This window comes from Plecotus auritus (genome assembly GCF_963455305.1).
Source record: "Plecotus auritus genome assembly, chromosome: X".
Classification (NCBI taxonomy): domain Eukaryota; kingdom Metazoa; phylum Chordata; class Mammalia; order Chiroptera; family Vespertilionidae; genus Plecotus; species Plecotus auritus.
Window position 1 is genome coordinate 130,536,955 of NC_137784.1, and position 27,522 is coordinate 130,564,476.

The 27,522-nt window shown below is 42.8% G+C and overlaps 1 protein-coding gene across 1 annotated transcript; it reads left to right on the forward strand.

Annotated features, from left to right (window-relative positions):
- The first annotated feature begins 5,246 nt into the window (after positions 1 to 5,246).
- On the forward strand, positions 5,247 to 27,423 carry GABRQ (gamma-aminobutyric acid type A receptor subunit theta). The gene is made up of 9 exons (XM_080653597.1): positions 5,247 to 5,607; positions 7,633 to 7,721; positions 14,248 to 14,315; positions 15,685 to 15,905; positions 17,844 to 17,926; positions 18,459 to 18,596; positions 19,175 to 19,327; positions 20,628 to 20,881; positions 21,759 to 27,423. The coding sequence occupies exons 1-9, from the start codon at positions 5,459 to 5,461 to the stop codon at positions 22,683 to 22,685; spliced, it is 2,082 nt and encodes a 693-aa protein (XP_080509723.1). The 5' UTR covers positions 5,247 to 5,458; the 3' UTR covers positions 22,686 to 27,423.
- Positions 27,424 to 27,522: the final 99 nt, after the last annotated feature.

Below are 27,522 nucleotides of genomic sequence, written 5' to 3' on the forward strand. Positions count from 1 at the left end.
ATTTTTCTTGTATGTTTAGTTATTTTTTACTATATGCTGATATATTGTTGAAAATTTATTTGTAAAAATTATTTCAGGCCTAAGATGACAGTACTTTCTTGTAGAGAGTACATTCATTTGTTTCTGATAAATGCCTGGTGACACTTTCCAAGGCCACTTTAATGCAAGTTCAGGGCTTCCGGTTCCTGGAACCACCCAGATGATGGGTATCTAGGCTGAAGTCCGTTGCAAGGGCTGGTTACTTCTGATTCACTATTATCCTAAAGGGGTAACTACTCAGGGTCTCAGCTTAAAGCACAGGAAAACTTATCAAATCTCCCACTTATTTGGGACTTAGGTTTCAACTTTTGTCCCTTTTGTTCATGAGGCCACCGAAAACAGAGTTCAGTTTCACAACTCTCTTTTGATTTATCAGGTGCCCTCAGGGCAAAAGTGGCTTCAAGTCCTGGACTTCTGTTTCTTAAGTTCTAGATTTTAGCCCCTGATTTTGGTGTGTTTTCTTTTTAGCTTTATTGAGATATTCTTTACTTATAAGATATGTAGGTTTAAGGTGTACAACATGATTATTTCATGCATATATATTTTGTGAGATGATTATTACAGTAAGTCTAGTTAACATTTCCAACCCCTCACATAATTACCGTGTGTGTGTGTGTGTGTGTGTGTGTGTAGATAACTTTTAAGAATATCTCTTAACAACTTCCAACTATATAATACATTATTTATTATAGTTATCATGCTGTACATTAGATACCCAGAACTTATTCATCTTATAAGTTGAAAGTTTGTACCCTTTGACTAACATCTCTCCATTTCCTCTATGCACCCCCCAGCCCCTGGCAACCATCATTCTATTCTCTATTTCTTTGAGTTCAGCTTTTTTAGATTCCACATGTAAGAACATGCAATATGTCTTTCTCTGTCTGACCTATTGCACTTAGCAGAATGCCCTCAAGATCCATAAGTATTGTTGCAAATAGCAGGGTTTTCTTCTTTTTTATAGCCAAATAATATTCATATATATATATATATATATATATATATATATATATATGTATATTCATATATATATATATATGCACAAAATATACAGGGTGGAGCATAATTAAGTTTAGAGTTGTTTATATGGAAAATAATACAATAATTAATAAATAGTAATACAAGAATAAATTTTGTTTTGCATACTCACAAACTGTAAACCTACTTTTGCCCCACCTTGTATATAATGTTATCTTTATGCATTCATCCATTAATGAAAATACTCAGGTTGTTTCTATGTCTTGACTTTGTAAATTATGCTGCTATTAACATGGAAGTACAGATATCTCTTTCAGGTCCTGATTTTATTTCCTTCACATATATACCCAAAAGTGGGATTTCTGGATCAGTAGTTCTATTTTTAACATTTTGAGGAACCTACATACTGTTCTCAATTGTGGCTGTACCAATGTACACTACCCTTTTCTCCACAGCCTCATCAGCATTTGTTGTCTCTTGTATTTTTTATCATAGCCGTTCTAACAGGTATGAGGTGATATCTCATGGTTCTAATTAGCATTTTCCTAATGATTAGTGATGTGGACTACCTTTTCATGTACCTGTTGTCCATTTGTATGTCTTCTTTGGTAAAATATCTATTCAGTGCCTCTGCCCATTTTAAAAATCAGATTGTTGGTATTTTCACTATTGAATTGTACGGGTTCCTTATGTATTTTAGATCTTAACCCCTTATGAGATGTGTGGTTTGCAAATATTTTCTCCCATTCTGTGGTTGCCTTTTCATTTTTCTGATTGTTTCTTTTGCTGTGCAGAAGCTTTTTAGTTTGATATAGTCCCATTTTTATTTTGTTGCTTATAATTTTGGTGTCATATAAAAAAAATAGTTGCCAAGACCAATGTCAAGAAGCTTTTTCCCTATGTATTCTATGATGGGGTCCAATTTCATTTTCTGCATGTGGTTATCCTGTTTTCCCAACACCATTTACTGTATTTTTGTTTTTAAATTTTCTTTCTTTCCCTTCCTTCCTTCCTTCCTTCCTTCCTTCCTTCCTTCCTTCCTTCCTTCCTTCCTTATTGACCTTGAGAGAGAGGAAGGGAGAAAGGGAGAGAGAGAGAGAGAGAGAGAGAGAGAGAGAGAGAGAGAGAGAGAGAGAGAGAGAGATGTGAGAGTGTAACATCAGTTTGGCTGCCTCCCGCATGTGACCCTATCAGGGATTGAACTTGCCACCTCTTGGTGTATGGGGCGATGTTCCAACCAACCAAGCCACACTGGCCAAGGTCCCAACACCATTTATTGAAGAAATGATCCTTTCCCCACTGAGTCTTCTTGGCTCCCTTCTCAAATACTAGTTGACTGTATATGCTTGGCCTTTATCCTAAGCTCTCAATTCTCTTTCATGTGCCTATGTGTCTCTTTTTATGTCAGTACCATACTATTTTGATTATTATAACTTTATTAAAAAGTTTAAAATCCGGAATTGTGATGCCTCCAGCTTTGTCCTTCCTTATCAGGATTGCTTTGGCTATTTGGGGGAACTTTTGTGGTTCTATATGAATTTTAGGATTATTTGTTCTAGTTTTTTATAAAAAAAAAAACGCCTTTGGAATTTTTATAGGGATTTCGTTGAATCTATAGATTAGACTCATTAGTTTTAGCTTTTTATGAAGGTAACTTCTTCCTATATTTCATCCAGTTTACTTACCTGAACTCACTGGGACAGTTAGTCCAAATCACCTAGGCTGCCATTACCAGAAGCAGAGGTATAAAATACCCTCCTAACTGCTCTCATTGTCCTCAATCTCACTTCCAGTTCCTCCTTTCCAAAGTAACCAGGGATTAAGTCATTCCCCTGCGCAAACACTTCAAAGCTTATGGTGACTCTAAAATAAGGATCAAATTCCTTAGTTTGGACAATTAACTACAAAACTATCTTTCTTGCTTTATTTATTTATTGAGCATTTTGTGTGTGGTGCTCACTAGGCCAGGTTCTACCTAATATCTTGCCTCTTGCCTCTTGTCTAACTCTAAATTTACCCTACACTCCAGTCAAACTGGAACATTCACTGTCATGTGGTAGACCTTGGTTCAGAACACAAATAGACTAACTTCAGGTCAATGTTCTTTCTCCTATAACATGATCCCATATTCAGGCTTGAGTCCATTCAATTTGTATATTTATGGATCTTCTAATAGATTAACCAGACAAAAGTTCAACAAGTACATTTTGGTAATTTTTTATTGCTTTTCAGACTCTTTTTCATGTGAGGGCCCTCTGGGTTGTAAGGTCTGGAAGTGAATTCATCATCATCATCAACTTTTTGACATTCTCCATAGTCACAAGGTCACCCAAAAATTATAACTTAAAGCTTCAGGCTTGTTTACCCTGACAAATGAGGGACCCACTGCCTGTGGAATTTAATTCCAGGTTGCTGGGAATATCCTACATCTAAATAAATCTACTCCCACCTGCTGGCGGTTGCCTGAACTTCCAGTCAAAGCTCAATCACTGGAAACAACCTTCTGGAAATAGACAAACCTGCAAACAGGATTCTAGTTTGGGCCTCTATGGTTATGTGACCATTTTGTATGTGCTTAATCCCTTTTAATCCCTTTTTCTTATCTGGGCCTCAGTTTCCTCATATTACAATCCAGATATTTGGACAAAATGACCTGGAATGGTGTAGGATTCTCTCTACAACAATGCCTGTGTGACCAGGGATAATGGGGACAGAATAACAGTAGGAGTAGGTTCGATTGATCCATTCCTGTATATGACAGTAAGTGACAGATAGGTCCCACCATCCTTTTTTATTTCTGCACCCTTGGGAAGGAGAACATTTGCTGCAATAGCAGGGGAAAGTGAGCGAAAGGAAGATATAAGGATGGTCTGTTCTTGAAAAGAAGGCAGAGAACTGCAAGACTTTTAAAGTTTTATTCTAAAATGGTTAAGAAAGCAGAAATAGAGTTAAACCCTTATCTCGGGGAACCTCAGCCAACCAGGCAACTGAAGCTCTGCTGGGCACAAGCAATCCCAATTCACTTCTTCAAATGCTGACAGAAAGGGGAAGCGGGCTGTATTTCTGTGTGAATGTTCTAATTAACCAAGAGTGGACTTGAAATTTATTTTCATTGCTATCCTTCCCAATGGCATGCCTTAGGAGGTTCAACCCTGCTGAGCATGACTGAGGTCTATTTCTTGATTGTCCTTCTGGCCCATGGGCTGTGAGGAACCTCTTTTTGAACTTGCTTTGTCCTGGATTTGAGATGGTAAGGACAGAGGGGATTGGGTGGAGAATTTTCCTCATTTTTTTGAGATCCTTTTGTTTCATAGGACAATATTTGAAGTAGTGGAAAAAATAAGAGCCCTCTAGTCAAAGTTCCAGGCTTTTCCACATAATAGGGCCAGAATTTAGGAGCGTTGGCATGGCCTGCTCTCCAGGGGCTAATTCCCTTGAACATCTGAAACACTCCCCTTCAATGGCGTCAGCCTTAGACCCTCACTTCAACTCTGCATGCCCTGGCTAGGGGACAGAGTCACAACTCAGGATGATCCCAGTTGGTAAACCCTTCCAATTCCCTGAGTTTTGTCCCAGGAACCCAAACTTGGAGTCAATGATACTCTGGAAAACTAAAGCCTTCAAGAAACTCTCAGTCTCTTGGAGCCCAATTTCCATACTTATGAAGAGGCACTCCTGCTATGGCCACAGCCATAAAACCCATTCGTGATCACTGCCAACTCCACCCAGAGGCAAGGCATGTGGGGTTACTGGAGAGCCAGGGGTTTGGTAATGAGCAACAGTCAGATACCTCCTGATCACCACACGCACGCACACACACACACACACACACATACACACACACACACACACACAATCTCTTGAGCACACGCTTTTCCAAGAGAAACATACATTTTACATTTTGCAAAGAGGAAAAGCAGGACCAAGCCAATCTCCCTAGCAACAGATCAGCGCCTAGCCCTCTAGCAGGTGGCTCCCCTCCCCCTTCCCCGCCTGGCCCCGCCCCTGTCTGTCTCAGGCTAGCTTGGGAACCTCTGCAGAGGCCTGAAAAGGGAGGGGGGGACACCCAGTAAAGCGCAGATTCTGGGTGGAGACAAGAGCTCCCGCCTTTTTGTGCGGCAACTGGTACGTGCAGGATTGGTTCAGCGGGTGCTGCCGTGGTAAGAGTGGGTGGAGCCAGTCAAGCTTCCAGCTGGGTGCCCAGTCGCAGCCTGAAGCGGCTGCGGGAGCGCACCATCACAGCTGCCTGGAGCATCCAAGGGGTGATGCGTGCCGCAGAGCTGCGGGGGCTGCTCCTCCCGCCCTCTCTGCTTCCCATACATTAGCTACTGTCTCCTAGAGACCCCGAGCACCCTCCCACTCTGCACTGTCCCTACCCCGTCCCTGTCCCAGTGGCAGTGGGCTCTCTCAAGCACTCTCTGGCCCCCAGAGCGCTGCGGCCATGGGCATCAGAGGGATGCTGCGAGCCGCTGTGCTCCTGCTACTCATCAGGACCTGGCTCTCAGAGGGCAACAACACCACTTCCCTCCCGGAATTCTACTTCGAGCTCTCTTCGACCATGCCTGAAGTCGTCCAGAACGTCTTCAATTGGTAAGCCAGTTGCCACCAGGGCGGGCAGGGCAGCCACAGAGTAGGGCGGGGAACATCATGCCACTTGGACAGAGTGAGCTGGGGGAGGCTTAGACCCGGGGTCACGGAGCCCTGGCACTCAGGCCCTGCCTGCGGGTTCCCTGAGGGAAGTTGGGTGGGAGTGGAGGCGACCTGTTGAAAAAAAGTCCTGTGCTGGAACCCACCTGTTACTGTGGCGCCTGACAGAGCCCTGTATGCCCAAATTGCAGCCCCGGGGTTGCGGAGAGGATGCCCTCACCCCAGGGTATGCCAGCCATCCCCAGGGACTAAGACCATGGGCAGTTTTCCCCAGTCACATCTTTTCGCATCTATGGGATTGGTGTGGAGGTGGTGGTAGAGGGTGATGGGCAATTCTCAAAGCATACGCAGTAGAGACACCTGTTTGAGTGCGCATTTTAGTCTGTTCCCTGAGGCGCATGCGTGTGTGTTCTTGCGTGTGCATGGTGAACGGTGAGGACCTTTTCTGATGCCGCAGGTAGAAATTAATGACTCAACTTCACAGGAGCCCAGATAGTGTGATCAGTGACTATATAACCCTATAACCAGGTGGTCTAAGAGGGGTGCACTTTTGTACGTACTCCTAAGAAAACATTTGAAGATTCAGGTTTTTTTCTGTGTTTGATTTTAAGTTTGTTTGGGTCTGCAAATTTCTGAAGAGATGTCAAATAGTCAACCTTTATGTGTGGATCACATAGAAATCTGTATTTGTGTTGGCCAGGGAACCTGAGTGCTGGCATATGGGTAATGTGCAGTCCTAAACAGGTGGGAATGCATTTAATTCAGGAGTAATTTATGTGCACACTTTGGAATGATGTGTAATGAAATTTTGTCATTAAAGATGATTGGAAATAATTTTAATGGCAAACTAGAAATGAACATGTCATCAAAAAGGGGGGGGGTAGTTGAACAAGGTTCCAGCAGACAGCTCTGCAATGGTCTAAACCTCAACCCAACACACACACACACACACACACACACACACACACACACACACACATTGAAATGTACAGGGGCTGACATTCCCTGGTCATTGAGTCAAAGATTCTAAGAGTCATAGTGATAGCCAGAGCCTGTCCTAATTCACAAGCTCCTTTTGGGGGAAAGAGACCCACTGAAGATCTAGATGAACTGGGTGAGCACATCACAGATTTCTGGAAAGATAGGCTTTGCAGGGCTGAGCTGGGTCTACTTATATATACTCACCCAAAACACATCTAAGGTGGAAGCACATACTTAGCCAGAGATGCCTGCTCCCAGAATACAAGTTATTGCTTTTGTAGGACAGCCTTGAGCTTCAAGGATCGGAAATGTTTTGGTTGGGTGAGGGTCATAAATCTCTGCTACATGAGCCAGGCTCTCTCTGTGTCATATGCCATATGCCAAGTGTTAAAAACAGGTGTACAAAAAAGAAGGTTTACATAGACGTGACAACAAAATGCCCAGCCCTAGCCCAGGTAGGGGCAATGTGACTGGGCTGGAAAATGTAAACTGGTTGGATCAGCTCAGGAGGGCACTGAGGGTAGAAGATGACTTTCCTGGGGCAATTAGGTGTTCCTGTAAAGATTCCCACCAACACAGAAGGCTGTATTCAGGCTGATGGTAAGGTGAGGTTCCTTAGGGGATTGAAGCAATGCATTTATCTGAGGCTCCCACCTGTCCGCTCCATCCCCTCTCCACATCCCCTATAGCCTCCCCCTTCCCACACCTAAACCTGCCTAGTAACCAGGATCCAATCTGTGTGCCCCACCCTCTGGATAAACGCTTTGGAGGGGGAGGAGGAAAGAGGAGTCTGCGTCACTGCTGCACTTCTGGCTGACTCACCATAGGGAGGGAGGGGAGCAGGGAGAGACGCATACATGTATGACTGTACATGTCTGCGTGTGTGCAGGAGAAGGGAAGGCCCTGGCAAGCTGACACCTGGCTTGCTCTTTGGTGTTTGTTCTCTGAGAAGAAATGTATCATTTACTAATGACTTCTCTGTTTTAGCAAAAATTGTGCAAATGAAGCTGTGGTTCACAAGATTTTGGACAGGGTGCTGTCAGGATATGATGCCCGTCTGAGACCACATTTTGGAGGTAAGATACGTCCAGACACAAACGTATGTTAAGTGGAACAGAGCTGAGATACAACAAGTCACCCCTAGTCAATAAGCAGACCAGTGGCACTCCCCTGGCTCAATACTTCTGCCTCTCCCCTTCAGAGACCTGCAGTGAACACCACCAGGCCTCCAACCTCCAGGCCTTTTGGCTCTACCCCTGGAATCTCCCCCACTTCTCTGCAAGAAGCCTTCTGCCCTACCTCCATACTCCTTTACAATTACACAGAGAAAGCCTGAAGAGCACTTCCTGGTGTGGCTGGAAAAGTGCTAACCCCAGAAATGGGTATGCCAAACAACATGTGTCATTCAGCTAGTTCAAAATTAAGGGCATGGTCTCCTCTGTGTTGTCTACTTCACCTACCCACTGGGTCCTCTGTATACTCCCTAAACCTTTAGTTCCCACCAAGTTCATTTTATTCAACACACTGCAGGCAGCGTGGTCTTTATAAATCCAGCCTGATCACCTCAGGAACTTTTGATGGCGTTATTTAACTGACAAATAAAATCCAAACTCTGTACTTCAGCACTCAGACCTCAAGCACAGAGATGAGAAATGACAAATAAACTTATGCTTGAACCTCCAGGAAGCCAATACATCAGTTTAGCTTTATATCTCTACATAACCGCCTCCCCTCCCCGCTTGTAATAGGCAAATGGCCTGGGTCACAAAATTTATAAGGGACAGGCAACCCACAGAATAGGAGTAGCATCCTCTAGCCCAGTGGTCGGCAAACTCATTAGTCAACAGAGCCAAATATCAACAGTACAACAATTGAAATTTCTTTTGAGAGCCAGATTTTTTAAATTTAAACTTCTTCTAATGCCACTTCTTCAAAATAGACTCTCCCAGGCCGTGGTATTTTGTGGAAGAGCCACACTCAAGGGGCCAAAGAGCCGCATGTGGCTCGCGAGCCGCGGTTTGCCGACCACTGCCCTAGCCCAAGGAACACCCAGGAAACCTAGACCAAGGACAAACTAAAGGAACTGTGCATTAAATAGATTAGTCACATTTCTGCTCAAAGAAACAGAAAAGAAGCAAAAAAAAAAAAGTGAATGACTAAGTCAGAGAAAGCACTCCACTTCCTGCAGGTGGTAGACCCCCCATTCTAAAGGGTTAATGAGCGCTAATTGTTAACATTTGTACATATGAATAGAGAAAGGTCCTCTGAATACGCAATGCCTCCACCCTAAAGGGCTTACAACTGTGGGGAATTTCCTTTGTAGTAGACCTTTTGGGGGAGAGGGGTGGAAGGCTGTGATTTACCTGGGGAGACACATTGAAACCAAGGTGGTCTCCCTGGGCTAAGCTTGGAGGTGGGACACTTCACTCATGTCCCCTTTGCTGTGTGCTCCTTCCATAAAGGCAGAATGTGCAGCCCCAGGATCCAAGGTGAGTGTGCACTGGGATTGGGAAGAAGGAGTGAAGAGGGCAGAAGGCAAGCTCTTTTCCATATAGGAATTCAGGTGTTAGGGCACAGCCAGCATCCCATTTCATGACACAGGTTTTTGATCAGTTGCACCAAGCACCAGTGGGTGGGTGTCAAGGGAATAGCTATTACGTTTTCTCTTTTCCTCATTCTCTTGTTTCTCAGCAAAGGCTGACCAACATCCATTTCAGTATAAGGAAATGTTTCAAGATGCCATCTCTGTAGGCACCCAGGGCTAGGGGTAAGGAGCAGGGCAAGGACCAACCTCTGGGGATTGTCAGATGTGGCTAGTTCACAATATATCCATATTTTGAGCTAATTTGCATTTGTTTACACCTGATGCCTAGCATCTTGACAAACTCCTCATAAGCTTTATGAACATGCAGACTGGGGCATATGAGAAAAGACGGGTTCCTTATTTGGCCAAACAGTATATGAATGTAGGAGGGCTAGAACAACACTGGACCTTCTAACATTTAGACAGGAGACACTATAGGCTTTAAGTCTGGGGCTGTTGTGTTGTGAGGGGAAGCAATCAAATTAGCTCTAGGGGATTCAAGGTTGAGGGAACCAGGACTCTCTGTAAAGCCTCCTACTAGACAGAGTCAGATTCCCCTTTGTGTCTGAAGTGAAGTAGAATTTCAAGCCCCACCCACCCCCAGGCACACACATACATAACTCGAATGCAGAGGTCACACCTAACTGGGTCAGGTTCAGATGGGAGCCTTATTATATCTTTGAGAAGAAGAGGAAGAGGATGAAGAGAAGGAGGAGGAGCCAGGGAAAATTAACAAAGCTGCTTCCTTCTGGGTAAGAGAAGTGGACTCCACAGTGTTTCCAAAGGCAAGCCCCTGAGAACTTTGTCTACCCCAGCACCTGGCTAGAAATGAATGAATAGGTGTGGAGTGAAGAAATGAATGGGACATCGTCATCATTCCTTTATTTATTTGTCTTCCTCTGGTATTCTGATGGATTCTAGAGAGGAAGAAGAGGTGAGGCAACACAGTTTCCCAGAGGGAATGAAGTGGTTACCCCTCCCACTTTTCCTGCCTTCCTGAACCCATCAGGAGTGACAGCAATGGGATATGGGGCTGAGGCCATCACCCCAGAGAGAACACTTAGACACTTATCTGGAAGCTTCTTATTCCCATTTTCTTATGCTTTTAGGGATGTGGGATACCTTAGCTCTCATCTTGACCACTGCTAGCACATAAGGTGTCCCCTCTAGGTGGATAAAATATAAATACGTCTCAGGTCCCCTTCCTCCAAGCTATATCCCTGAGCCAGAACACATGACTTGGTGACTATATTTCAGCTCTCACTTGCCCCTTTAACTGGGAGCCCTTGAACATGGTTATGCTCTATAGGAGATAGAGTTGCCTGAGTGGCACTGACTGGTCTAGGATAAGAAGTCTGACAGTGTAGTAAGGTGGTGAGGGCATGACTGCCTGGCCTCTCTGGGGCTTGATACTTGCCTAACACAGCATCCATCCTGTGAAGGAATGTGGGGAACCTGAAAACCTGTAATAAAGAACTTCATTTCTAGAAACCCCTGTCACTACAGAGCACTTTGCTGGGGATTATTCACAATAAACCTGAATGCTAGAGTCTGGGCTATGACCTCACACAGAGGCCCATTTACTTCTCAGCTGACACTCATATGCTGATTCCCAGTAGCACTTTGCTTTTTGAAGAACTGGGATAGGAATAACACATTTCCCACTTAGCAGCTGAGCTTCTGGGTAGTCAGCCTGCAATGAAACCAACAGGCTGAATTGCAGGTGTCATACATGTTTCCATAGCAGCAGTGTGATGTAATACACATAGAATAATGACTTAGCTGTGGGGCTTGGTGAAGGCAGCTTTGAGCCAACAAGGAAACAATAAAAATGCATTTTTTCACAATACCTTATAATTTAGTATATATTTTCACATTCCTGATCACATTTGAGTGGGCAGCACTCAGACCTAGGTCTGAAAAAGAAAGCCAGGAGGCAGAAACACACTCACACATTCAATCACACACACGCACACACACACACATATTAACATACACAAACACTCTTCAATACACTGATGAATTTACTCACACGTATATACATACTGACATACACTCACATGCACATGCTCAGACATTAACCTATGCACATGAACACAGCTAAACATGCACACACAAACATGCTCACATCCACACTCACAAATTCACTCACATACATACTTAAACATTCACACACATGAAATGATGCATTCACTCACATACACATACTCCCACATTAACAGACATACAAACAGACTCATGTATTCACTCACACATGAGCACACTCATTCACACACACAAACATGTCCACATATTTACCAACTCACACAAACATCCTCACACATAAACATGCTCACTCATTAATACATATAGACATCAGCATGCACAAATGCACATATTAACATGCTCACAATTCACTGATACCTGCACAGTGATATACTAACATATATGAATTTGCTCATGAACTCACTTGCACATCAACATGACCACACGTTTACTCACACACAACCACACTCACGTAGACTCACACTTAATTACACTCACAGACATGCTCACACATTCACTCAAGTACATAAATATGCTTACATACACTCACACTTATATACTCACATATACACTAAGTGGCCAGATTATTATGATCTCTGAAAGCATAATAATCTGGCCACTCAGTGTATATCCTATATAATAAAAGGCTAATATGTAAATTGTCCCCTCGACCAGGAGTTCGACCAGCCAGGCAGGCTGGCCAACTGCCCATGTCCCCTCCCCCCAGCCAGGCTGGCCGGACCCCACCCATGCACGAATTCATGCACCGGGCCTCTGATATATATATACACTGAGTGGCCAGATTATTATGCGTTCAGAGGTCATAATAATCTGGCCACTCAGTGTGTATGGTGAATGTGAGTATATAAGTATGATAACTTATTACAGCTATTTCTTGCATCTGAACAAGGTCACACACACAAACATTCACATATTCACTCACACAGACACAATCACACACTCATAAGTTCACTTACATCCCCAAATATTCACTCACATACCTAGAGTCACTCATGCAAAAATGCTCATAAAAGCACACATTTGTACATTCCCTCCTATATGCACTTAACATACTAACACAGACTCACACATGAACATACTCATGCGTGTGAACAGACACATTGACTCAACACACAAACATACCCACATACACTCATGTAAATACAACTTTACACACATAAACATGACCATGTATTCACTCACACATGGACATGCTGACAAATATACTAATATGTGAACAGTCTCACACAGACAACCCCATATTCACTCCCACACAGTACACTCAATTAAATGCAAATGGCCACACATTCATTCACTCAGAAATGTGCTCTTACATTTATTGGCTTGCATAGCTTCACTTACACATCCACATTAATACACTCACATGAATACATTCATACTTATGGAAATGCTCACACATTCACTCCCTCAAAAACATTTAAATAATATTGAAATATTCATACATGTAAACATGTTCACATTTACTCACATATGCACATGGTCACACAGTCACTCACATACAAAGATGCTCACATACATGAAAATACAAATTCATTCATGTGCAGACAAACTCACAAATGCAAAGATGTTCATGTATTCACTTGCACATGAACACATTCACACATTCACTTCCACACATCAACATGCCTACATGATTGCATGTATGCACATATTTACTCACATACAATGCAAAACACATTGTATGTGAGTAAATATGTGTGTAAACACATTGTATGTGAGTAAATATGTGCATACATGCAATCATGTAGGCATGTTGATGTGTGGAAGTGAATGTGTGAATGTGTTCATGTGCAAGTGAATACATGAACATCTTTGCATTTGTGAGTTTGTCTGCACATGAATGAATTTGTATTTTCATGTATGTGAGCATCTTTGTATGTGAGTGACTGTGTGACCATGTGCATATGTGAGTAAATGTGAACATGTTTACATGTATGAATATTTCAATATTATTTAAATGTTTTTGAGGGAGTGAATGTGTGAGCATTTCCATAAGTATGAATGTATTCATGTGAGTGTATTAATGTGGATGTGTAAGTGAAGCTATGCAAGCCAATAAATGTAAGAGCACATTTCTGAGTGAATGAATGTGTGGCCATTTGCATTTAATTGTTCATGCTTTCACGCATATGAATACACACAGATTCACTCATATACATGGATATACTCACATACACACATTCACACACACACACAGATAAGTTCCCAAATACACCCATGCTCACACATTTCTTTACATGTTAACAAACTCACATAACCCTCACACATAGTCACACATTCACTCATTCACACACAAATATTCATTTGCACATGAACCCACTCATAGATTCACTCCTATGCAACATGCCTACATACATGTATATGTGTTCACACCACACACTGAAGCACACAATCATGCTCATGCATTCTCTCACACACAGACATGCTCACATACACTTATGTACACACTGACACATTCACCTGCACATGAACACACTCACATATTTACTCATCCCTGTGAGTATGCTCACATAAACTCATGTGCACAGCTCACATATTCATTCACACAAAGACACACATTCCCTTACACATGGACACACCCACATGCATTCATACAAATATCATACACACCAAAAATCTTAGCTCTTGGTTTTGGGCTTATTGTTCTTTAGTTTTTATCAGGAAAACATTAAAAGAAGAGTGCTTCACCAACTTATTTTCTCTTTATTTTGCCCTAATTTCTTCCTTTTTAGTGTAACAGGGGCCAGGCCCTGCTCTAAGTTCTTGGCCTGCATTAACTATGAGATCAGTGCTTAAATGATCTTCATTTTACCCATGAGGAAACTAAAGCTCAGAGAGGTTAGGTAACTTATTCAAGGTCTCACAGCTAGTAAGTGTCAAAATGGGGTTCAAAACCAGGCAGTCTGGCTCCTGAGTTCAGACTCTTACCCTTTATCTTACCCTACATGTAATATTGTCTTCCTATATTGCAGGTGACCCTGTGCCTGTGGGAATATCTATGTATGTCTCCAATATTGAACACATCTCAGAAATAACTATGGTAAGTATGTCAGCTCCAGCCATAAGACTGGGGACAAAGTACATGGAACAATGGGCAAGATCATAAGCCAACTCCAGTTGTTCTGACCCGCGATATAGCTTATATGGAGAAACAGTAGATTTTAGAAAGTACAACCACTTGGTATAAAAAAAAAATAAATCCAGATGGATTCTAGACCTAAAAGGCTTATGAAGTTTCTAAAAGATAATATAGGATACTGTGTTTACACGTTTATGGTAGATAAGGACTTAAAAAAAACAACACATGAAACACAAACCATAAAAATACTGTTAACTTCAATTATATAAAAATTATGTTTAGCCAAAACTTTTGGAATTTCTGTTTTGCAAAAACAAACAAAAACAAAAAAACACAAACAAAACAAAACAAAACAAAACCCCAAAAAACACAAAACCACTTTAAAAAGTGTGAAATGATAAATTAGAGTGGACTAAGATATTTGCAACACAAAGGACTGATACAAAAATATACATAATTCCTGTGGACTAATAAAAAGAATACTAAGAACAAAAAAAAGATCAGAAAATTAGAACAGGAACTTCACTTTTGTGAAGAAAACTAAATAGCAAATAAACACATGAAAAGATGCTTAAATTTATTATTAATCAATGAAATGCAAAATAAGACCATAATGAGACCCTATTACATATCTACCAGATTTACAAAAATCAAAAGTCAGACAATACCAATGTTGGCAAGGCAGGAACATTAGAAACTCCCATCTGTTCTTAGAGGGGGTGTGACATAGAACTTTCACTTTATAATTCTTATTTCATTGTGATTTTGGCATGAATGGTGTGTTCACACAATAATATACATAGTATATTCATATAAAGAAATATCTAATATGTAAGCAATGCAAGTGAGCAAATTTTAATTACACACAGCAACCTGAATAAATATCACAAATATAATGTTGAGTGAAAGAAGAATATTATGAATTCATACAGTTTGATTCCATTTGGGAAAAAAATCTTCAAATAGGCCCAGCTAAGCAATATGTTTCCTAGAAATACATACATAGATAATAAAACTTTAACATAAAACAAGGGAATTCTTGTCATTTAAATCTAAGATTTAAATGGTTACTGCTGAGAGGTGTAGGAAATATGTTCTGGAAGGGATACATTGAAACTTGAAAGTTATTGATAATGTTCTATTTCTTAACCTGGATTTTAATTCCCCAGGGTTCATTTTATTATTCTTAACATTTAACATTCTTACATATGTTTCATTACTCATCAATAGTTATAATGTATTTCTTACACCTGCATACGTACACACACTCTCTGAGAATGAAAAGTTGGACACCCTCTCTCACAATTGAGATTTACCTTTCTTTCCCCAGGACTCTAAAGTCACGATGTTTTTTCATCAAACCTGGAAAGATCCACGTCTAGCATACTGTGAGACCAACTTAAACCTGACTCTGGACTATCGGATGGCTGACAAGTTGTGGGTTCCCGACTGCTACTTTCTAAATAGCAAGGATACCTTCGTCCATGACATGAGTGTGGAAAATCGTATGTTTCAGCTTCACCCAGATGGAACGGTGCATTATGGCATCCGGTGAGTTCCCCAGGGGTCAGGGGAGCCTCCTGGCAGGCTTCATAATTCCCACTGAGTATCCCATGAATGCACTCTAAGGGACACACAGAGGATCCCGTTGCTCTTCAAATCTGTCTTGCACTGCCCCCTCATTCATCCTATCCAATTTTCCACAGACATCCTTGGCTGTCCTGTCTCCACACCTTGGCTTCTGCTGTTGCTTCTGTCTGGAGTGGCCCTTTCCATGAATCCAAATCTTGGCCATCATTCAGTTGCTAACTCAAATGCCTTCTTTGTCAATAAATCCTCCTTGATTCTCACTGGAAGATCTATCCCTCTGCCTTAGCATTGTAGACATTCTGTTATTTATCTTTGTGTATTTTCTCTCCCATGCAGTGAGGGAGGGAGATCATATAAATTCTGAAGTCCATGCAGTAAGAGAGGGGCCTAAGCTGTGCCATTGGTCATATTTGTATCATATAGAGACCCAGAGGTATGCAGTATGGCTTTGTTGTCTGTGTCTTTGCATGTACAGAATATGTGCATGCTAGAACTCCTCACTGGTCCATATATAGCATTGCAGACAGCCACCAAGGCTCTCCTCACAGTGTCATCTCTTACAAACCATCACTTAAGCATAAGAGAGAAATTTAGCTCAGAAAATTTCCCCAAAAGGTAGCTGCCAGGGTTCAGCTCTATCTCTGGCTCTCTCTTTCTCTAGGGTACTCCTGCTCTGTCTCTTCTTTTTCTCTTATTTGCCCATCCACTGTCCCATAGAACAAGATGCTGGAGTCAGAGAATAACAAAGCTTGCATGGAACAAGACACTGATCACACTTGTTTCATTTAAATGGGACTTCAGCTGATTAGTACTGCATGGAAGATTCATAGAAGGGACACACACACACACACATACACACACACACACACACACACACACACACACACACAAAACCTACCCACTGTGCAAAATAGAAATCACTTCAAAAGTTGAAAGGAACTAGGCTGGGGTTAACAGCTGGGAATGGTAGGATAAGGGCTGGAGCAGAGCCCCCCAACTGAGATAGCACAGAGCTTTTAAAACTATCCTGTTCTCACTGGTCGCTTCTCTCATTTCCCCAGCTTCTCCAAGATTCCTCCTCAGATTCCTCTCACGGACCCAACACAGGGCTACTTGAAGCTTCTGCCCAATATTTCATGGCCCACCTCAGATATGTTAATCCCTCCTACCCATTTATATCCACTGACATGTTGCTAGTTTACAGTACCCTCAAAGTCACATACACAAAGATGAGAGCACTGTGGGGTGGGAACAGCTTCCATGGCCAAAGATGAGTCTGGGCCACTGTTCACATCTATACCTGAGGACTTCATGTGAGCACTGCACAGCAGATGTGGAGCTTTAGCTGCTTCAGTGCAGCAGTTTCCTCTTGGGAGTCTTGCTGTTTCTTCAGCAAGAAAGTCCTTTTTCTGTCTCTGCATTCAGTTTCCTCAAGGGCCCTTCTTCTTCTGACACTCTGAGGTGTCCTGACATGCCACACATGTATTATTTGTTCAAGTCCTGCCAGATCTCTTGGTTTCTTTGTCACATACAATGTCTCTCTCTCTTCCTTACATAACTGTACCTCATCTTACCTGAAGGAAGGAAGGAAGGAAGGAAGGAAGGAAGGAAGGAAGGGAGGAAGGAAAGAAGGAAGGAAGGAAGGAAGGAAGGAAGGAAGGAAGGAAGGAAGGAAGGAAGGAAGGGAGGAAAGAAGGGAGGGAGGGAGGAAGGAAGGAAAAAAGTAGAGAGGGAGGGAAAAAAGTAGAGAGGGAGGGAGGGCTCAGCTCTAGTGTAGGAAGTACAGGAAGGTGTTGGACAGGTCAGTCCTTGGGATACCTCTCCTTCCCCACCCCTGCAATGTTCTCAGCTTGCCTGGGCTAGACTCACTTTTCCTTTCCTTTTGCTTTTCCTTTGCAGACTCACTACCACAGCAGCTTGTTCTATGAATCTTCAGCAATACCCTTTGGACAAGCAGATCTGCAAGCTGGAGGTGGAGAGCTGTACGTCTATCTCCCATGGCCCCTTCTTCCCTGCCTGTGGTTTTGGCCATCAGGAAACTAAAGACAGACTTGATAGTGAGAGGAATGGCATATCTCCCCTACTCCCTCCCTCCCTGTCTCTTTTCTCATAGATAGATAGATGATAGATGATAGATAGATAGATAGATAGATAGATAGATAGATAGATGATAGATAGGCATGGCATCTGGGAGAAGTTGTATGTTAGGGTGTAAATAGTTCCATGGGAAAATTGTACCGTGCTATTGGGAAATAATTCACCAGCTAGTGGGTAGGAACACATTGCTGTGCTTTCCTTCCTGGCAAAAAAAAAAAAAAAAAAACAACCTCTAAACTGAGAGTTCCCTTTCCAAGTGCCCCCTCCCCAATACTCAGACTCAGCAAAACACAAAGGAACCCCCAAAGTGCGGGTTTCAACCATCCTTTGATTCCACAGACTGTGCTGGTGTGAAATCTGCCTTTCCCTGCTTTCTGAGATTGAATAACTCTGTTACTGTTACTCTCTGTTTCCCAGATGGTTACACAGTTGAAGACATCATGTTATACTGGGAAGGTGATGAGAATGCCATCCAGGGGACTGAAAAGCTACAGATCCCTCAGTTCACCCTCCTGGGAAAGATAATAACTAGAAAAGAGGAGATTTTCTACACAGGTGGGTCTGACTGCTTCTTTGTCTCCTAACTCTTGTCTCTTTGGTACCCTGGTAAACTCCTGGGGACCTCTGCCTTGGACCTCTACACTCTGCACGGCCTCCTTTACTATTTTTTTTCTGATTCTGGAACCTTCCAAAAACACGCTTCATAAAGTCCCTGTGGCTTACTCTCTGCAAATAAGGAAATGGGTGTGGAAGCACTTGGTCAAGTTTAACACTCACTCCACAGATATAAATGATTCATGCTTAAAAGCAGGCCTCCTCTCAGGGCCAGCCCCTCACCCTCCATCTGTTTGCAGCTTTAAAACATGTCATGTCTCTCCAATTTTTAAACTTCAGTTGACATGGAGGAAGGGAGAAAGGAAGAAAGAGAAAGCAGATTTGCTATGCCATATGGGCCTACGGACACATGCCATTGTCACTGTCCTTAAGGCAGCAAATGTGGTCTGTTTGGCAGACAACCTAGGCTATAGTATTAGAAATTGAACTGCCGATTGATTTCCCTTCCTCCATCCTGTACTTCACCCTGAAAATCCCCTTAGCCCTGCCACCCTGATACCAGTATGTCTCCTTGACAGGTTCCTATGTGCGACTTATACTGAGATTCCTGATCCAGAGGAAAATTATCAACTACCTTGTGCAGGTCTATTGGCCTACTATCATCACCACTATTGCCTCTTGGGTGACATTTTGGATGAACTATGAATCTTCTGTAGCCAGGGTGACAATCGGTAGGTCCTGTCCTCCTTCTCCCCGCAATCCCAGAGAGGAAAAAAGCTGAGAGTAAGGGAAGAGTACTAGGAACAGTGTGTGACTGCACAGGCAAGGAAACAAGATAGGTCCTACCCAGCAAGCATTTGTACAGGTACTTAGCTAATCCCCAGCAGAGACACCAACTTGTGTGAAAAAAAATCAGGGCTGGGATCTTCATGTGTTGGGCCCAAAGTACCAGAATTCATTATTTTCTGGATATATAGTAGATGAATGGACAAGTCATAAATGTAGATCAGAAATGCAATACAACAAATATTGATTAAGCAACATATCAAAATGCCCTGCTAAGCAGCAGAGGACTATTAAATGAGCTGCCCTCAATGAGTATCTAGTGGAAGACCAAGACAGATGCCACTGGAATCCAGAGGAGAAAATGACCCAGTTTTGTTGTTGTTGTTTGTTTGCTTTCTTGTTTTGTTTTTAGCTAAAACTGCCCCAAGAAACTGTTGCATGAACTGGGTTTTCAAGACTTGTAGGAGACAGAGGCACAAGACTTGCCATTCCCTAAAAGAGGAAATAAATTGATTAAAGGCCCAAGGGCCCTAAAAGGGGGCCAAATCATAAAGTGCAGCAGCTGGGGCAGCAGCTGGGGAAGAGTAACAGAAAGAAAGCTTGGTTTGACTTGGAAAGACCTTAAAATGTAGTTTAAGCAGTTGGAATTTCATGGCTAAGCAATGGGGAGCATCAAAGGTTTTTTAGCAGTAACAAGGAGGAGCCTAAGAAATCAACTTCTAAGTATATCTGGCCTTACCTCAAAGAAAGCAGTGTGTCTCAGATCCAGGTCTGGTTTCTCCTTCACCATCTTTGAGGCAGACTCATTAGCCTTCTTCTTTAGGAACACATGCTACACTAAAACTTTATATTGCTGTAATATTTTAGGGCTCACAAAACCTTCTAGGTATGTGATATCATTTAGTATTGTTGAACTAAAGAAAAGCATATAGACTAGAAGCAAAGGATAAGGGCCACTCTATAGGGTAAAATGGGGCTGAAGATGTAAATCACTGTGAAATCATAGCTAGAGAATTTTTACTTGATCCTAAGAGCAATGGGAAGTCACTGAACCATTGAAGCACAGGCTCAGTATAAAGATGGGGAGGAGGAAAAAAAGAGCAAAGGCCCTAGGCTTAGAGAGCTGAAGGCCTTTTTTTGCTGACAACCCTCCCCACCCCAGAAATTGTCTTTGCTCTCTTCTTATACTATGTGAGTCCAATGGCTTGCCAAGAACTTCAGCCACCTATGCCATGTTGTTTATAGGTCTGACTTCAATGTTCATCCTGAACACCATCAATTCACACCTGCGGGAAAAACTCCCCGAATTTTCTTGTATCAAGGCTATTGATATCTATATGGTTGTCTGCTTCTTCTTCGTGTTCCTGTCCTTGCTGGAATATGTCTACATCAACTATCTTTTCTACAGCCGAGTAGGAACTCGGCGCCGTTATAGGCAACGCAGCAGAGCCCGAAAAATCATGGAGCACTATCGCTACCAGGAGGAATCAGAGCTGCAGGTTTGACATTTTGACTGATAATAAGCTTTTCCTGAGTACCTCTTTAGCCTAAGCTTAGCACTTGACACTTTCACATTTCTTAGTAATTCCTTTAACATACATACACACACACACACACACACACACACACACACACACACACACACACACCAGATAACAAAGAAGTAGAAAAATTTATTATCACTCCTCTATAGGTTAAGTCATTGTCCAAAGTCACAAGGCTTGTAAGTGGCAGAGCTAGATTTCCCCAGACCTTTGGTCTTCAAATCCAGTCCACTTAGCATGCTTCCAAGGGCAAGCGATGGAGCCAGAGCAAAAGGGAGCATAGGGAGGTCGAAAGGGAAACAAACAGAGAGACTGTTCTCCTTCCTTCCTTCCTTTGCTTTTCTGACTCTCAAAGCCTGTGGTCTGCAAACCGTGGCTCACAAGCCACATGCGGCTCTTTGGCCCCTCGAGTGCGGCTCTTCCACAAAATACCACGGCCTGGGCGAGTCTATTTTGAAGAAGTGGCGTTAGAAGAAGTTTAAGTTTAAAAAATGTGTACTACTATTTGTAATACTTTAAACAATAAAAATTTTAAAAAAATTGGCTCTCAAAAGAAATTTCAATCGTTGTACTGTTGATATTTGGCTCTGTTGACTAATGAGTTTGCCGACCACTGCCCAAAGCCATGCTGAGGCTTTTGCTGCTGGTGGTACATTAATGTCTAGCACCACCCCTTCCTTCACAGGGAGCCAAATCTTAACTGCCTGAGGAGGCCTTGCCTCTGTTCACCACACAGCACTCCAGAGGTAGCAGCTGCCTCAGAGTTACACAGATTTGGCAGCCACCAGGGACTTCCCTTACATGCTAACAGCCTCTTGGTCCTGTTCCTCAGCCCCGTGTGTGCCAGAGAAGCCAGGAAGAGGAGATTCTGTCAATCGAACAGATCACAAGTGCTCCTCCCTCCCCGAAAGTGGTTATTCATGTAGGATGTGAATCTGCTGACTTTATGAGTCTATCGACTGTTTCCTCAAAAGATGACCAGTCTGACATCAAAGACGAAAGTGGCTCTCCTCTCTCTAGACCAGTGCAGGCCCACTCAGCAAGCCCAGAAAGCCTTGACTCTTTGACCTTCATCTCAGAGCGGGTCCCACTGGCCACCTCAGAAAGCCTCAGCTCACTGTCTTCGCTCTCACTCCAGTCTTGGCTGGCCACTGAAGAAAGCCTGAATGATCTCTCCTCCACCTCAGAGCAGACACTGCACAGCTGTGACTCTCACTTTAATGGTTTTGAGACTGATGGCAGTGTCATTCCTACAAAAATCTACAGTCCTGGTGAGGCCCATTGCCATGCTGAGACCTTCTATGACCCAGAAGACCCTGAAGAGAGCTACAGCTTGGATGACAACCATGGCTATGGCCCCAATAGAAAGCATCTGCTTGTCCATGGCCAGAGGTGTGTGCAAGAAGCAAGCTGTGAGCCTGATAACATGCATAGATGCCGTGAGGAGTTCCTTCACTTGCCTGGTGACATCAACATTCAACAAGACTACCTTGACGTCGAGAACCAACTGCAGTGTGATGCTGACACTACCTGGAGCCATGATGATGACAATTTCATGGGTTTTGATGAAGATGAGGACAGTAGTTCAGAATCTGATGATAGTTGCCCCCCAAGCCCTGGGTACTCCTGCAGGGAAAGGTTTTGTTCTGAGATCTTTGACCCTGACTACATTCCTAAGATTGATAAGTGGTGCCGGATCCTCTTCCCTCTTGCCTTTGTGGTGTTCAACATTATTTACTGGCCATACCATGGCTTTTAGGCCCATAGTGCCTCAGAGTAGCAGGGACACTGAGTTGTGCTCCTTTCACAGTTTCTTTTGGTTCCATTTTGCCTTCTTTCCTTTGTTCATTTAATTTTGGTTATTTGGACAGTCAAATCAGTTCTACCTTTCTCTTTATAAACATGAGGTGGTGAGTAGTTGGTAATAACATGTTCTGGCTGGAAGGAAAGGGATTGAGAAAGAGAGGTCAATCCTAATTGATTTTCCTTTTCTACTGGAAGACTGCCACCTTTTTGAATATTTCTAATATCTAATAAGTACAGAAAAGCCCATGAAAATGTTTAGAGGACAGAGAAGAGCCAGCTTGAGGGACAGAGGAAGGAGCTGAGCCCTGTGCACAAACATTTCTGGGCACTTTTCTGTCCCCCTAAGGTGTTGAATTTTCTTTTTCATTACTTTTTTTCTTATGCTTTTTTTTTTCTCCTCGTGATTATAGTCCTTGCTCACCTGTTGCTTAGGGTTAAGTGCAGTAGACTGGCTCTAGGAAAACTGAAGACTTTTGAAAGTGCCTTTTTCGCACTATTTTTTCTGTTTTATTTTGAGTATGTTGTTGTAGCACAGGATTGGGAGTGGAATGTGGGTGGGTAGTTAGGGGTGCTGAGTGAGATGTCAGGGTGAGAGAGCATGTTTCCAGCAGGAGTTTGTAAGGTGCTGAGTAATGTCAAGTTGGAGATTACCCAAATTGAACTGGCATCTTTGGAGGGGTTGGAACTTCTCTTGTCTATATCTCTGCTCCAGAATGATTGACAATAGGGACTTACTACATGTGTCTAGGTCAGATGCTGATTTGAACACTAGTCATAGAACAAGTAATTGGTGAATGAAGATTAGGGTTAGAAAAGTTCTGACCTGCTACTTCACCATCTGATCTAGAATGGCAGATGAACAACTGTTGTGAATCTCTATACTAATCCTTTCTATTTGTCCAGTGTAGTGTCAATGAGCTCACTGAACCATCATATTGTCAGACCCTCATAGGAGCCCTGTGAGCCAGAGAAGGCAAAGCACATTGTCCCAGTGTTCCGAGGGGGGGGAAAATGGAGCTTGAGAACATGCAGTCAGTAAGTGGTAAAGCCACACCACTTGCTCTTCCTTCTTGTCCTCTTAACTCTTTCAACTGAGGCACTTCCTTTTTCTCCCCTCCACTTTACAAAAGGGGGTGCTCCATTAAGTTCTGCTAGGCACCAGACCTCATTCTATAGCACCTGGAGCATTTCTGCAGGAAGAGGCTGGTGACCAGTGTGAACACATGGAATATTCCCACTCACTGGGGCTTCTAAGGGAAGTAGAAATTAGTTTATGCTCTAATGTGCCAAACAACTCCAACTCATTGACTGAGGCAATGGAGGAACAAGATTTGCAAAGCACTCAGCATATGGTCCTCCTTCCTTCCTAGGCAGCCTCCCCTGCAATCCTTCAGCCACCTCCCCTTTTAACTGTGTTTCTGTGTTTGTTTCTGTGTATACCAGGGTGTGTGTGTGTGCATCAAGGTAGTTCTATGTGCACATACAACTATTTGAAAAGCTGTATAGCTATATGTATATCAGTGTAAATCTCTATTGGTGTGTATAAGAATATATATATAACAATGTGTGGATACATATGTGCGTGTGTGTACCCCTATGAAAGAGTGTGTAAATTTGTTACTTATGTATGTGTGTGCTTGTGTGTACACACATGGGTATATTTTGCGTGTAGGTCTAAGTGCATGTGTGCATACTTATGCTTATTTATCTGATTTGAATGGGTGTGAAAGGAAATACACCTGAAAGCATATGTATTTCTTGTTGGTGGCTCTTCTAGAATCAACAGAATTCCCTTGGCCTGTTCCCACATGAAGGGAGAGGTGTCTATTTGGCCAAGCTGATTAACTGCTTCTTTCCAATTCCTATTTTATGGAGTGGCTCCTCACCTTCTCCCTCCACCCATTTGTGCTATCTCCTGGATAGAAGACACAGAAGTGAATGTAGTCCTAGTCTTAGGAAGTGATAATTTAGTGCCTTGAGGTAGGAATTGCTCAATCATGGGAGAAGTTGGGAATGCAGAGCATTTTGTTTTGTCCTGGAAGGACATGTTTGGAATGCCTTGAAGATGCATTGAGAACAGAAATATGGTATAAAGAACTGAAGAACTGTAGAGATGGTTGTATATAGCCTTGATAACTCATCCCTTTATTTCAACCACCTTGTAAGCCTGACCTTGGAGTCAGCACCAAGCAGTTTGGTGATGTGAGGAAATGAACCAGGGAATTGGCTACTAACAGCTGGATGCAGACAACCAAAGGTACCTGGGAGATGGCTGCAGGCATGGACTGTGGTGGTGGGTCCATTCAGGGGCAGGAGTGCTTTAGTAGCCACCCTGGGATGGATGGTTGTTGTTGAACTTCAGCCTTGGATTTTGAACTTCCTCTTTCCACCCCCTCCAGGGAAAGAGATAGTTAGAGGGGTGAGAAGGCTGACCAAGAAGAGAAGTACGAAAGGTCTCAGGGACCGCCTGCCAGGATCAACCCGTTTTGTCACCTCCCCTCTTCTTTTCTATAGATACAGCATATAAATATAGCCTTGTACACATACACACCCACAGAGATCTACACAGTCACACACACATGATGCACATGTTGGGCACTCACCCTCAGCAGTATATACATATACTAGTACGCACAGAGACATACACAAACACACAGCCACAAACACACAGTCACAATCACGTGTTTACACTTGTATGCACACACACACACACACACACACAAACCTTGTAAGACATTAAAAACAAGAAAGTTGCCCCTGGAAAGTGTAAGATTTCTTCTTTATTTTTGGACACCCCTCACAGAGAGATCCAGGCTGGAGGGGGAGCAATGACCCCACATGTGAAGCTCCCACCATGGCTACAGAAAGACTTAAACATTGGTTGGTTGGTTTGGATTTGGGTTTCCTGGAGGGCCTTTGAGCCCTATGGGAGCCAAGCAGTTCATTTAGGGTGAGGTCATACTAGTGAAAGAGATTAGATCAGTGGGGACAAAAATGGGGTTTAAAGTGTATCTGGAAGCAATGCACAGGAAAACTTCAAAGCACAGAAGAAGAGTAGAGAGGCCAGTTGTAAATATCTATAGATCCACGTAGCTAGATATAATAGTATATCTTAAAAAAGAATATATTGCCCTAATGTGCTGCAATGTGTTGAACTGTACTGCAACTCACACTGTGTGAGGCTAAGTGTCAAGGTAAGGTGGAGGTCTGGCAATGACACCTTTTCAGAAACTTGAACCTTGTGAGTTTGCCATGGACTTGGTCATTTTAGGGAGAAAACTGCCAGATCTCCCCTTGTCATGTTCAATGTGTGTTCTGTCTTCAGCATCATTGTTGAGCCCCATCCTTAGCTGTCCCCAGTGGTACAGGCACACCTTCCTCCAACTGGCTGCCTATATCCCCTCCTACTCCACACCTCACACTAAGTAACTCTGGAAATGCAGAGCATCTAGTAGGACACTCCTGGGGTTTGGCACATGGAGCCTTTCTCAGCCCCAGCCAGAGAGTGCTTGTGGTGATAGATAATTTTGATCTTTGGCAGAGGGAAAGGTGTTGCTAAGTCTGGGATGGTTGCTAAGTGGGTAGTTAATCCTTTTCCCTTTCTTTTCCTCACATGGGCTATCATATTAACTTTCCCCCTCAAATACCCTCTCCATCACTACCGTGAGAAAAACACCCTCTGTCTCTTAAAAGTGTCATTTTATTATGTTTATGTGGGACATGTTTCCTACCAAATTCTCGCCTGTTCTATCTGCCACTGTGGGGTGCTTTTGCAGAACTAACAGAGGAGCTGTTGAGTCTTACTAGAGCTTGTCAAATGTATTCTTACAATCCATGTCATCTTGTTAATAGCAATGCTGAAAAGTCTTTGTATATTTAGAGCTGTGTTTTGCTGAGACTGTGGCCATTCCTTATTCTGTACATAAAAGTGCTAACTAACCCTCTGAGCTATTAACTAATGAATGCATTTGCTAAGTTATCCACCAATATGGTACCCTATTATGGTGCTGAGCATCAAAGGCAATTGTGACTTGTCCTACAAAGTGCATTGTGTTCATGCTTGTTGTATCTTGTCCTGTGATCAATATGAAATCTTTATTATCAGTGTTGGGTTTTCAGGGTAGGGAGGGGGAGGGTGTTACAGTGTCACCCCCAAATACTTCAATTATGAAAAAGACCCAGTTGGTCAGGGTCACCTTTGCTGACTCAACATGTGTAAGACTTTGCACCCACCATCTTGTCAGATTGTGTCCCTGGGGTCAGTAGTCATCAGCAGAACTGAAGGTGCCCAGGTGTAGTTCAACTGACCACAGTGCCAGGGAATTATTCAGAAGCCAGCCAATGCAATGTCATTCTGGAGGCAGATGAAATAAAGTAAAACTACACATATACACATGTACTTCTTCAGGAGAGGTGCTGGGTCCAGGCAATGAAAACCAAGAAAGGAGGAGGACTAAGATCCATGTGCCCTGGATGGCCTGACCCACAAAAGGACGCAGAGCAGCAGAGACCCCACAAGATGACCTGATGCCCTTTGTCCTTATTAAATGTAAATTCTTGCATGAAAAAGACTTGACCAGTTCTGAATTTAAAAAAAATGAAACCATGAAGAAACATAAAATTATGCTTCTGACAGTTATGATGAAATAAAAGTTTGTAAATAGCCAAAAGAAGAAAATAAATATATATATAATGGCAAATATGTTTATGGGTCATTGTGTTTCCTCTCTGTTGAGTTGGGATGGAGCTTTATTTGAGCCCTGGAAACTTCTCATTTCCATTGCTCACCT